The following is a 14,372-nucleotide window of genomic DNA, read 5'->3' as shown; positions in this document are numbered from 1 at the left end:
GACCTGGAAGGAAAATTTTTAAGTCTATATCTTCGAACTACTCTTTCCCATAGGTTTTTATGGGCTTGAGATATGGTGAATAAGCAGGCCACTTCAATACAATCGAATGTTGTTTTTTTTTTGTGGAAATCTTCCTTATACTATACATAGTATCTTTTTGTAATTGAATTCGTTCAATACTTGGCCCTGAAAAACAGTTATATACCATAATTTTGCTACCGCTAAACTTAATATTCTTCGGGTCTAGTATCTTTCCCTTTTGGCCGCCTTACAAATGCCCTTAAACTAAAAATCATAACTTAATTGGACACGTCCAAAAAAAGGACATTATGTTGATCAGTTTATATTATATTTAGCAAAGAGTAAACGAGTAAAGGATTCTTTCTAAAACTAAAGCAATGTATAGGCGGTTGTTAGATCTACAACGTTGGCAGTAAAATCTGCATAAAATGTCTAATGCCACTGCCAACTTACAAATTAGGTTTTGCAATATTGTCAGTAATGTTTTTTCTGACAACGTTGCTTTTAAAACAGTTTACTGACAACGTTGTAAGATCTGACAACCGTGTATCACGGCTTTAAGATGTTTTCCTGCAGGACGGCTACAAACAAAACTAGCCTTTATTTTTCATGTGTTTAAGCATATGAGTACTTTTTATTAATAACTACCCTAGAGGAGTAATTTTTTGTAATTGTTTAATTCTATTTTCGTCAAATTATCCTGTATTAGAGCAGTTTTACGAGGTCTTCAAACCATATGTTGAGTTTTTACTTTGAAAGTGTTGATTTATTCATTTAATATTTAATTTTGAAAAACGAAAAAATTTCCTTTTATGGATTCTTACATTATTCAGACTCTACATACTCAATATCATATTTCTAGTTCAATATTATAGAAAATTCAAAAAGTACCTTTTAAAAAATGAAGAAGTTCCCTTTTATGGCTTCTAACTTGAGACTGACACGACATACTTAATTTCATGTTTCTAGCCAATAACAACACACGAGTGCTGCCCTCGATTCTTCTTGTTTTTATAAACAAGAGTACAATAACAAAATTTACGTATACAAAATACAAAATATGTAATATTGTTTTTGTTTTTTGCAATTTCTGTCTGAGCATGAATAAAAAAAAATTTAAACTTTTGATGAAATTTTCAGAGGTTGTCTCGGATTTGCTGATTTTAAATAGCGATCTTCCCGAAAGCATGTATTGAAGATTCGAATCTCGCCGGTATCAGTGGTCCTTTAAAAACTGATTTCAACAAACATACAGATAGAAGGACATGACTTAATCGACTCCGAAATCTATAAGGATCCAGATATATGTAATTTATAGGGTCGAAAGTTACAAATGGAATGACAAAATTATACATATACCCAGCAAAAATAAAACGAAGTACTTCAAAAAGAATAATATTTATCTCTACTTCAAAAGTAGCGCTAAGTTAATTTATTTAATTATGTTAATATTGTTTAAGCCAAATTAATTGTATTCTATTATACTACAATTTCACATAACTTCCAAAAAAAAAACATAAAAATTGCTTCCTGAGAATGACTTCAGTAATGAATTAAGAATAAAATAAAAAGAACATCCCTCCTACGACAAGCCTGTGTTAAAATGTCAGGTGTCCTTCAGTATTTCCATGGAGTAAATTCTATTTCTTTTTTGTTTCTTTGTTCTTTTTTTGCTGGGTATACCCTTCTCACGAAGTAGAAGGGTATAAAAAATGCATTCGAATATATGCATAAATAAATTAAAAACTCATAGTTTTTAATCTATCGAACATAATTGCATAATTTTTTAGTTAATTATTGTAAACTAATTTATTAATTCATCATGTTAAATAGTATATAAAAAACTGTGTAATATTTGGGTTAAATTAATTTGTATTTTTTATTAAAATTATAATTTGGGGAATTTTTAAACTCTTAACTTTAAGCCGCTATAACTTTGGCTACTTTTGCTAAAAATTATTCACGAGAAGATAATTGTACTTCTAAGATGTTAGGCAATGTCCACAGAAAATAAGGTTGATGTGCTATTAAAAACAAAATTTCATAATTGTTTTTAACCTCAAAATCTAAATTAAAAAAAGAGAATTTCCCATATACATAGAAATATATGTGTATATACTTATACTGCTAAAGAATCGCTAAATTTGATGTCAACAAGAACAAGATGAGTTGGGAAATATTTTGCTTTATTTTCGTTTTATACTGTCAGAATATCAAACATTTCCATATTTATTTATATTTTTTTAATTTGATCTAGAATCCTTTTATTTTACACGAATTAAATAAAAAATAGAATTTCTGTGAAGTTACTATATCTATAATTTAGCAAGAAAAACTTTGACAGGACATGTAAAAGTTAGAGATAAAAGGGTGGCAAAGCACACTGGGTATAGCTAGTATGTATATTAGAGTGCTCCAAGCTTATATTAAAGAAATCCCAGTGGTCATCTCCTCTCTGGAATTGTTGTATGGCTTGCAAAACTATGTTATGCAAAAAATTAGGCTTAACAGGTGCCGCAACGGCTCTGAAGTTTTCAGGTGCATTTTTCAGTTTTTGCTTAAATTTGATTATTTAGTAATAAATTTTGAAATTTATTGTATATATATTCTAAAAACAGTTATTTATCCTGAAATATATTTATAATAACACGAATAATAGTCAAAAAAGTTAGATTTTTTTAAATACGTTTCAAATCTTCAATTTCGGTTTTTTTGAAACTTTGTTATACTAATTTCAAAATGTTTACAAGATCTTATGGGGATTATGGACAACAGAAGAAGTGAAGTGAACGGTAACAAAATAAATCAATAATTCTTACACTTTAGATGTACCTGCGATTTAAAATCTGTGGATTTCGGGTAAATCAATTTTTTTTTTTTGTAAAATTTTAGAGCATACGTATTTAAACATTTTAAACAAAGAATTTTCAGAGTATTTAAGACCAAATAATATGAAATATATATTCCAAATTTTATTCAAGTCAGACATTCTTAACCCATAAAATGTGGAGTTTAAAGGTCAAATTTTGCAAAATTTGTGAATTCTTAGTGTATTATTTATTTGTTGGCCATGTTTAATAAATATGACATGTGTTCTTACTAAAAAGTCTTATGTTTAAAATAACAGCTATAAATATAAAACTAACATTTTAAATACATGGTACAAATTTAACCCCGAAGTGAAAAAAATCGTAAAACACTATCCATTTGAATAATGCTTTATATAATTAAAGGAATAATACAAATAATTGTATATTAGGTATAAATGCTTATGAATTTTTTGGCCACATAAAGTTGTTTTTTAGACATATTGGATTGAAAATCGTTCGTAAAAAAAGAATTACATAATTATCAGTTTCAAAAACAAAATTTTTCGTTTAAAAATGTTTACCTCAAGTTAATTGCATAGTAAATAAGGGTTAAAGTACAACTTTTTACACTACCTATATTGAAATTTTGTTTTATTTCTTTTATTCCTTTAATTATATGGAGCATTACTCAAACTTGAACTTTAGTGCTGAATTGTTCCCAAGTGCCTTAAAGGCACTTAGTTTTTTGTCATACTATTTTAAATATCGGACTATATAAGATAAATTCCAGTCATTTTTGGTTAAATAAATGAATATTATTTTGATATGGTACACAAAGAATTCCCAAATATTGCACAATAGATTGTGTTTTTTCGAATTTTTGAACTTTGGTGCTGAATTGTTCCCAAGTGCCTTAAATGCACTTAGTTTTTTGTCATACTATTTTAAATATCGGACTATATAAGATAAATTCCAGTCATTTTTGGTAAATAAATGAATATTATTTTGATATGGTACACAAAGAATTCCCAAATATTGCTAAATTTGACTTCTGTACTTCACAGTTTATGGGTTAAACATTTCATATTTTTATTAAACTTCGGATATATTAAAATATATAAATATTACAAAAAATCGATTTTTCCGAAATCCGACGAAGTCAAATCGCAGCTAAACAGCTAAATTGTAAGATATAAGATATTAAAAGATTTTATATTCATAAATAACACTATGCAACACTATTTTTGGGGGGCGAAAAATTCCTTCACAAAATGAAAGTATTCCAAAAGTGTATTCATTTACTAATGCGCTTTCCAAAGACCTTTTAAATGATACCACTGTCGCCCTACTCCAATGGACATATATATCTTTGCATAACAAGTGTTCACAAAATGGACTTGAATGACCCATTAAAAATCAATATTTGTAGTCTGAAATCTGTAAGATATATTCCCTGCAAAGTCGTTCTGCAGATAGCTAAACATATGTTTTTGAAGTAAATTCTTAAAATATTTGTAAAGTTTTAATAAACTTAGTGTTGAAAAGCGCAACTTTTAATGACCGATAACATAAAAGTTTAACCTACCAAAGCCGAACGGTTTAGGGGCTTTAATACTCTAACCTAGTACTTTAAGTTATCATGGGAATTTTTCACCCCCCACACCATGACACTCAATTTGTTGCATAGTGTAATTCAAAAATATAAAAAAAATAATTTTGTTATGTAATTTTAAAAAAAAATAAAAAAATAATCGTGTAATGTTGTTTGTCTCTTTTCTTCCAATTTAGTATTTTCGTTTTACGGGAATTCTCCGTTTCGATTTGTTCTAATTGTTCAAGGTTGTTAAAAAATAATAGAATTTTGCTTATAATTATAGATAAAAGAGGTAATCACGGTTAAACGATGCTAAAAAATTTAAGTAATCCATAATAAAACAAGTAACATTTCTATATTCGGCTGTGCCGAATCTTATATACCCTTCACCAAATATATTTTAAAAAACAGTTTTTATTTATTTTGTATCTCTGTACACATATCACACATAACATACTCACAAACAAATATAAACTGTAGCAGAAAGAAATATTAATCTTTGTACCATCGTCAAACTGTATTACCACCCTCAAACAAATATGAGCTGTATTACCAACATATTACAGCTTTATCTACTTGTTCTTTTTATACAGAACAGCATCCAAACATACAAAACAAATACAGAGCTGAATAAAACCAAATGCATCTCCACACAGTGTTGTTCTCAAATTCATCTTGTTGTTGTTGCTTTTTTAACAAAGCATGAAAAAATGTGGCTTTTTTGATGAAATTTTCATAGGTTGTCTCGGTGAAGGGTATAATTAGGTCGATGCAAAAATAAAATATTTTTCCATTCCGTATAATTGATGTTGCTGGATAATCGAATCACGGGTAATCAAGTTCCTACTATATGTATACATATTTTAAGTAACAAAATGTTTTATTTTTAGAATATATCCCATGTTAATGACACGTTAATGACCTAGTTAATTTGCAATAACTTTAAAAGTTTTCAAGCAAATGCTTAGACATTGCGATTAATTTTTTTATAAAAAACTCAAAATTCGCAACTTCGTTTTTTTGTATCACTCTAATGTATACACATAAATGTGTATTACTGTTATCATAGTTTGCCTTTTTGCCGTTTACATATGTAAAAGTATATATTTACTTTTACATACGTATGTATTCATAAATTTAACAACATACCACCAGTGGCATAGCGTATCAACGGCCAACAATGGCACACAGGAAAAGGCATCGAAAGTTAAAAGCTTGAATAATTAAAGACACGAGTGTTCTTGGGCGTTTGACTATAGGGAGCATGATAATTTCATTTTACTTGTTATATTTGCCAAAAAATTGTACTAAGATTTAATTTTTATAAGTTATGAATTCTGTATGAAATTCCACAATATGTTATCCTATACTCGAGCAAGTTACGTGTAGATAGAAGTAAAAAATAAACTGAAACTAAATTAAGTATTTTAAATTTTCCTACCATTGCTTTTGTATGTACTAGAATACGCTCGATCATTTATTACATGGTTGGCATAGCAAAAAAAAAAGTTTAGTGAAAAAGGGCTTTAAACGATTTATTACATCTTCTTAAATAACTTTTAAGCAAATAAGGTGTCGATGTTCCCGACTAAAAATAAAGTTAAATTGATTACAAGATATCGTTTCTCAAAATTTTTCTAGAGCTGGATCAAAGGATAAAAAATCCTTTTTTGAGGTTTTTAAAGTTTTTTTTTCATATTTCATCCAAAGGAAAGATATAAAATGTTGGTATCACTGAGAGACTCTCTCAATTTCATATCAGAAATTTTTGTGTAACAGTAAAAGTAATCGAATTTTTTGTATAATTTTTAGATTTTTTACATTTTGCCAAAGATTAATTTTAAATATTTTTAAAATTTTATAACGAATTTGTTTGATTTTCACAGAGAAGGAACATATTTTCTAACAAACACTTTATTGAAATAAATTTAATTTTCATTTAAAATATTCAATCTTAAAATAAATAACAAATACTTTAATTTAAATAAAAAAAATTCTAACACAACAAAATTATATTTTTATAAAAATGAGCTGTCTTTTTCCGAACTGCGATAGCAAAAAACACCATTCAAGTGTTCAAAACTATATTTCCTTAAAATACCTGATTATAATTATTGAGATAAAGTTAAGTAAGTAAAACATAATAAAAATCATTCTTAATTCCTCTAAAGCTTAATTACATTTTGATTTAAAAAGAACGCATTTGCAAATAAGATTCAAATTCCACAACCACTTATATATGTATATCGAAAAACTTCTCAATAAATATTTAGACAAATAAATTTTTCACGTATACGGGACACCGGTGTCCCAAGTTTTTTAATTTTCCTCGAGTTTGTGCGTAATTTTGAGTACACAGCTACAGTAAATGGTTATTTCCAATTAAAAATAAGTTATTTTTTTAGAATTTGGTCTCACTACATGCTAAAAAGGATAATATCCTTCGAAAACACTTTTTCATTTTTATCAAAAATGATCAATATACTTCAAAATAAAGTGTGTGTTGAAGTCATATCCATAAAAAATCCAGCGGTTTAGTTTTGTGCGTGAAAGGGACAATAGACTTCAAACATCTCCTTTCTTTTCAACAAATTTATATTTTAGTTAATGGATATCAATAAATGATAAGAAAATCTTTCTCCCAGCTTATCTTTCAATATAAATAAAATAACTAGAAAAAAATTATAGGCATTATACAATCCTACCTTTAGTTATTGGCAAGTTGTAATAATGGGATTATGGTTAATAGGGTTTAATATGTGAAATAAAATCGATATTTTTCTTAATACATAATAGCCAAGGAACTGATTTTCTTAAATAAGCTTTAATTATGTGGGAAATATGGTTAAATATGGAAATAAAATCGAACCTAAAGAACTAAATTAATTAATGTTTATGTTTCACTCTAAACATTTTAAAAACAAATGCAGACAATTAATTTTAATACTGGAAACATTATATTTTTTTATAATTGTTTCAAAATATAATTTTAAATAAATTGCATAAAGTAGTAAAAGTTTTGTTTCAATTATTTATAGATCTTTAGATTTAAGGCCTTATTCATAAACAAATTTTTTTTTATAAACGTTTTCTAAATCGAATTTTGTATGGAAATTTTGTTTTATAAACCTTTTATAAAATAAACTATTGTTTATGAATTATTTATCTTACAAATATTAACGTCATTAGTTGTTCAATACTATAATAATAAATCGTAAAGAAGTAACATTATATTATTATTTAAATATTTGATAAATTGACAACATTTTCGGATTATTCTTTATCCTAAATTGGAATTTTTATTTGTTAGAAGAAAAACATTTTTTTTCCTCGATTAATCGAATAATTATTGTTCGGCTCAGAATCATTTTCTGAGTCGATTTAGATTTGTCCGTCCAAATCAAACTACAGGTCGCAATTTTGGGGATAATTCAATGAAATTTTGCAAGTTATGGTCGGACTCGCCCAACTATAACTTCTTACTTATTTTTAATTGAGAAAAAAAATATTTATTCTCTCCAACACTTTAGTGAGGAGAGTATATTGGGTTTGTGTTGATGTTTCTAACGCACAATAATATGGGTCCTATACCTTAAAGTATACCAATAATTTTTTGGGTCCATTTATCTATGTCCGTCTGTCCATGTAAACCTTGTAATTAAACTGCAGACAATTTTGTAGATAATTCAATGAAATTTGGTACGTGACGAAGTCTATTAAAAATGGTTAAGATCGGTCTATTATTTCACCGAGCCCCCATACAACTGAACCCGCCGAATAGGAGTTTTAAGTTTATATACTCGTATGTCGACAAAAAGCTTCAAAACCAAGTTATATACTAGCCTTGATGATCCTCATGAACTCTATAATTATAGAGCCTTATTTGACCGTAGCCCCTACAAAAAGCCCCTTCAAAATTTTAGTTAAATGTCTACAACTTTATTCAACAATAAATTACTTAAGTATAACTGAGGCAAGGTACAATTCAACTTAAATGTTTTATTAAGGAAACTTAATCACATTTAAATTTTTGTAACAGATTTTCGTGATACATCCAGTTTTAGGCAATTTTACATTTGGTTTGGTGAATTATTGTACAGAATCGTAGATTTATTTTTTCTGTGTTGTTAGGGTCAAGTATTCCAATTCTCCACTAAACAGTTTAATTCATTTGATTAAATTAATAAAAATTAGAAAATTAGAAATTTTAAGATTTAGTTTATACAGTTAATAAATTAATCGTGTTTAAAATCCGTCTTACTTATTGATAATAATTGTTCAGATTACTTCGTTAATTGGAAAAAAAAATATTTTTTTTTTTAATTTTTTTACAAATTTTGATATTAAATATCATAATTTTTGTGATAGATGCAAAACATGCTTGATATAATTATTTTAATAATTAAAAAGTTGAGCTATTTGAATAAAGTTTTAATAACAACTACGTTTTTGTGTTTTTATACGGGCTTAAACTCTATAATGTAATGTGTTGTAGTAATGTTTAAGTATTTTTGTTATTGGTACAGTTGTTATAAAAACGGCTTTAAACTTTGGTCTTTGATATTTTCAAAATACGGGTGTCCACAAAAACCACAATTCGATATTTATCTTCTTCCACTGGTGTAACAAGCTATCCATCGTCATCCCGCTATCCTACTCGTCATCCCTACAATTAGACGCTGTGGCGCATTAGTTTTTACTTTAACTTTCATTTGGTATTGTTGACTACTAAATGTTAGTTGAAGTCTCATCTGGGAGATTATGTTGAAAATCCCTTTTTTAATTAAAAACAAAAAATATACACACAAAAGAGCAGTAACATCTAGAGAATGGAAAAAAATTACAAACGAAATTAAACGTAGATGACAACAATACAGGCAACAGTAATATGAAAAAATTGGTACTATTGTACTTTTTTACACCCATTTTGTACAATTTTAAATTTATTTAATTTAGAAATGGTACTTTCCTCATATTACTAAATTTAGAAAGAGGATATTGCAAAGAATCCTGGAAGAGATTACACCGTCCGACAATAAGAGAAAAAATATAGGTCTGAAACTTAATGGAAAAACCGCTTTTTAGTTTTTCATTACGCGATACTGTGTCTTTTTAAGGAATGTTTTGAATAGGTAAATTAAGGTGGGGTTTCTACACAGAAAAAAATATGCACAATTTTTTTCTTAACAATCGTTTGCTTAAATTTAATTTCGATTTTTTTAAATATTTTTGTTTGGGTTTATAACGAATTTGTTTGATTCTCACACAGTAGGAAAATATTTTCTAAGAAACACTTTATTAAACTAAATTTAATTTTCAGTAAAAATTTTTACTGATTCAATAAATGTTTTTGTTTGAGTTTTATATTTTTGTCAACATATAGAATACAACAATAAAACAAGTTTTTGAATGTACTAAAATGAAATGATATAATTCTTATTTGGTTTATAATATTTAATGTATAAGTGTTTCAGTTTTCACAGTACAAAATAATAGTTTCTAGAATGTGAAACAAAATTGAAAGTATATAAGTACTTTTTTACAATTTTTAATTCTAAAGAATTTGTAAAATTTTTGTTAGAATTTCAGTGTATATTTTTAACAAAATTTTTATACATACAATAAGAAATTTTGTGCATTATTATTTCCAAAATACAATAAATTATTTATCTGTTTTAGATAAAAAATTCGCTTGAATTTCAGTACAAATAGAAATAACTTGCGTTATTGTTTTAGTAAAATGAAATGTTGCGAGTAATTATTCGTAAATAGTATATTATTTTAATAAGAAAAATCCTAATTTTTTTTCAATAAAGAATTTATGTATTTGAGTTCTTGATTTTACGAATTTTGTGATAGGTCCTATTTTAGTAAAAAAGTACTGGCTTTATAAATTTTTTGTTTGATTTTGAATTTAATTTTTTCTGTGTATTTATAAATTCTTATTTTAATTACTATTTTATTAAATTGTGGATTTCAAATATTTTAGATGTAAGATCTGTAATAAATCTTTTTTTGGCTATTTATAACTAAATAATTTTCACTTATCAGTAAGTCCGTAATTTAATAGGAATAATTCAATAAACTGAAGAAATACAGTTTTCTCCCTTTTACACCCAAAAAGGACTGAATTTTAAAAAAGTCCAAAACAGGTGTCTCATTATTTTGAGAGATTTATCCAAAATATTTAGAAAAATTTGATATGTTAATTAGTTCAAAAGTTATAAAGGACCAAAAAAGGTACCAAAATCACCTTTGTTACACATTTTTACCCCTTAAATGTACGAATTTCAAAAAAGTGCCAGACACCCTTCTGCTCATTTTAAGAGTAGATACAGGTGCATTTAAAATTTTTCTTGTGTCACTAATATTGTGTAAGATAATTAAGAAAACCTGCTTTACCCGTTTTTTCCCTTTTTACCCGCAAATGTGCAAATTTCCAAAAATCCCTCCTTAATTGATCTACATAACCAAAAACACATCTACTGTCAAAATTTCATGATTCTAGGTTCAGCCGTTTGGGCTGTGCAATGATGAATCAGTCAGTAAGTAACGCTCTTTTATATATATAGATTAAAATTTTAAAAAGTGTAATTTTTTAAAAAATTTCTCTAAATTATAAATATAATAAGTATTGTTTAAATATTCGTATATACATACTTAACTAAAAAAGATGTAACTTTTATAAATGTCTGATTTATTTGAAATAGAATATTTCACAAAAAATGTAAAAGGCTCAGCCCCGCAATTTTGCAAAAAAATATCACAATATATACGAAAAAATAAATTAAGATTTTGAAATGAAAATATCTCGAAAACCATAACAACAATTTTTGTAGGCCTATATAAGTAGATTTTATGTATTAAAAAATTTTCTTTCTTAGTTGTCTTTGAAAAGTATGTTGCTTAGAAAGTACTTGTCATTACCAGGGTATTTCTGGGATGTTCTTCGTTCTATCTTAGCTTTGCAAGTATTTTAAAATTCACTCTTATAAGAAATGCAATGATTTATTATAAAGTTGTATAATATTATTAGCATCTTAAAATTAATATAATAATAACACCTTTTCCCAACTTCATATAATTACAGATAGAAGATGCCATGCTTATGTTTGATAAGCAAACAAATCGACACAGAGGTAAGTCAAGTTACTAATATTGTAAAATAGTTGTACATATAGACAATTTTGGGTCATATTTGAAAATCGATGTCTTCCGATTTGAATGGAGGGCTATTGGTAGGCCAGAAACAAATTTTCAGCTCTATCGGACAAGAACTGCCGGACTAAAAGGGGGTCAAAGTTTGACAATTCTGCAAAACATAGCTTTATGCAAGGAAAACGTTTAACCTTTTGCCCCCAGCAAAAATCCTACTCCAAAACTTTAGTGCATTTTTTGTATTACTTTACTTGGAGCTTTCCGCTGGGTCCCACTAACTGTAAATTTGACGAACAGATTTGAAATAGTTTATTTTTACGACGATACGAGTTTCCATTGCTTAAACATAAAATTTAATTGCTCTATTGCGAATTTCCAGGTGCTTAAGTGAAAAAACCGAAATATTCATAATATTTTGACAGGGATTACTATTGATTTGGGGTTGGTTCCATGAAAAAAAATAAGAATCCTTAGGAAAATGGTCCACATATTAAAGGCAAAACATTATATTGATCCTATAAGGGATTCTTATCTCCATATAGTTTAGGGTGTAACCCACATTAAACTATCAGTATGCCAGACTGTGACCATAAATAAAAGGTTTATATAACCACCTAGGGACTTAAGAAGCACGGTATTAAATGTTTGGATTGGCCACAACAATTACCAAGACGGAACCGAACCAAAAATTTTTAGAATATGCCAAAATTTAACATAATATGTGATCTACAGACGATGAATAAAGAATTGGTTAAATTTGACAAATATTTTTAATGGAATTTAATTTAAAACATGCCAAATTTCACAGCATTATCTCAAAAATTAAGAACTGTAGTTTGATTACAATGTTTGCAAGCCCTATTCGGGGGTACAGTTGTATGGGGGCTAGGTGAAATAATGGACCGATGTTAACCGTTTTCAATAGACTTCGTCTACGGTTCAATAAAAGAACATGTGCCAAATTTCATTGAATTATCTCCAAATATACCCTCTCCACTAAAGTGGTGTAGGTTATAAATAATTAAAAATTTTTCCGGTCTATGCTGACTGTAGGGTGTACGTAAAAAATGACATAAATATACCACAATATATCTCAAAGTTCACTTTTTCGATAGACCACACCTTTGACTAAAATATCGCTATAAATCTCTAATTGATTGGATCACAAATAAAGAAGATATGAATTAAATTCTGCTAAATTAGGGTTTTCTCTCACTGTGAGTCAGTGACTAGGGATAATCTTAAATGTTAGGTTAAAGAGGTAGTTCTAGACTGTCTGTCCAAATTCGTTCTCCTATATATCTAACACAACATACATATCCGTACATATACTGCAGTGCTGAAATGAACCATTAAATATCAATGAATATTTGCATTGTGTGTATGAACACACAATCATAAACGGTGACTTCAATGTTTATTAGTCTGAAATATGTACATACATATATTTCTTTCGTTTTCTTCTTCGGTATAAATGTATTAAAATGTTAATGGAGAATCGTATAGCGTAAGCGTTTTGAAACAAACTGCTTCAATATGCCATTTTGATATGCCTTAAAAAACCTCATTTTTCATTATCACCAGCAACTATAATATATTGCAGATAGTTAATCATAATTGTTGTTGATGTTGCTGTCACTCATGCTTTTGTTGTGGCATCGTCAGTTGCTATCCTTTATTGTATGTGTCTACAGATTCCCAGTAAACAATTTTTTCAGACATGTTATACTTTATCAGAATTTTTAACGAATGTCAAAATTTCCTTTAGACATTTAACAGTATAATCGTCAAATTTGAAAGTGAATTTCAGTGTTACGACATTCATGAGACTACTCTGCACATTGGCGGAGAACAATTAGTTTTAATATCCTACACCACTAGAGTGGGGAGGGATGTTATGCGTTTGTGCTGACGTTTGTAACACCCAAAAAATGCAGGCTCTTAAAGTATACCAATCGGCTCAGAATCACTCTCTGAGTCGACTTAACATTATCACTGGTGTAGTGTATCATATGGTTGGCCATACCCGACTATACTTTCCTATATGTTTTAATCTTATTTTCTGCAGTAAATGATAAAATGTCTTACGAATAATAAACGATAAATCTGCACTATTTATAACTTTCTCAGACATTAACCGAATCATTTTCTATTTTTTTACACGGTCATTTGGCTCCCATTTTAGTAGTGATGCAAGAAAACTTTGCAACAAATATTCACATTATCTAAAGATTTTTTATTAAATACGTGCACAAACTTGTTTATACCTTGAAATTCATCAACTGTACTTTGAAAGGGAATTTAATTTTCTTTTTTTTTTCCAGTTTGTCTTTGGAAATTAATAGGGTTGTCAATTATTCGTGTTAAAATTTATTCGAATAAAATTTATAATATTTTTTATTCGAGTAGATGAATGTTTTATTTCGAATAATTTAATAAAATGTAAATAAAAGTAAAATTGTAAAAAGGGTGTGCGTACAGTAACTTCGTTTGTAACACGTCCAAATATTGCGACCTTATTCGAATATAAGACGATCAGCCATCTGTTCGCCTGCCTGCCTGTCTGTTCAAAACACGATAGGACGAGCTATGAACTGAAAATTTTGACAAATATTTTTTATTTGGTATTGATAATGGCACTAACTGTCTACGATTTAACCTAGCCCCAATTTAGGTTCGCTTCAGAAAATTACTAATGAAATTCGAAATGTACACATTTTTAAGGAACCAAAATGTTTTTGTTATGAGGATCGGTCGATGCATAGAATCACTTCTAAAACAGAAAGCAT

The 14,372-nt window shown here is 27.8% G+C and overlaps 1 protein-coding gene across 14 annotated transcripts in view; it reads left to right on the top strand.

Annotated features, from left to right (window-relative positions):
* The window catches only part of LOC111691012 (RNA-binding protein Musashi homolog Rbp6), a 275,440-nt gene that overhangs the window by 194,726 nt on the left and 66,342 nt on the right, over positions 1-14,372 (top strand). For all 14 annotated transcript variants that reach the window (XM_046953188.1, XM_046953186.1, XM_046953197.1 and 11 more), the window contains one exon: positions 11,516-11,564. In XM_046953188.1, coding sequence (XP_046809144.1) covers positions 11,516-11,564 — 49 coding nt within the window. The remainder of the gene's footprint in view (positions 1-11,515; positions 11,565-14,372) is intronic.

Source organism: Lucilia cuprina, chromosome 5 (genome assembly GCF_022045245.1).
Source record: "Lucilia cuprina isolate Lc7/37 chromosome 5, ASM2204524v1, whole genome shotgun sequence".
NCBI classification, from domain to species: Eukaryota; Metazoa; Arthropoda; class Insecta; order Diptera; family Calliphoridae; genus Lucilia; species Lucilia cuprina.
This window is presented reverse-complemented; position numbering and strand designations above follow the sequence as displayed.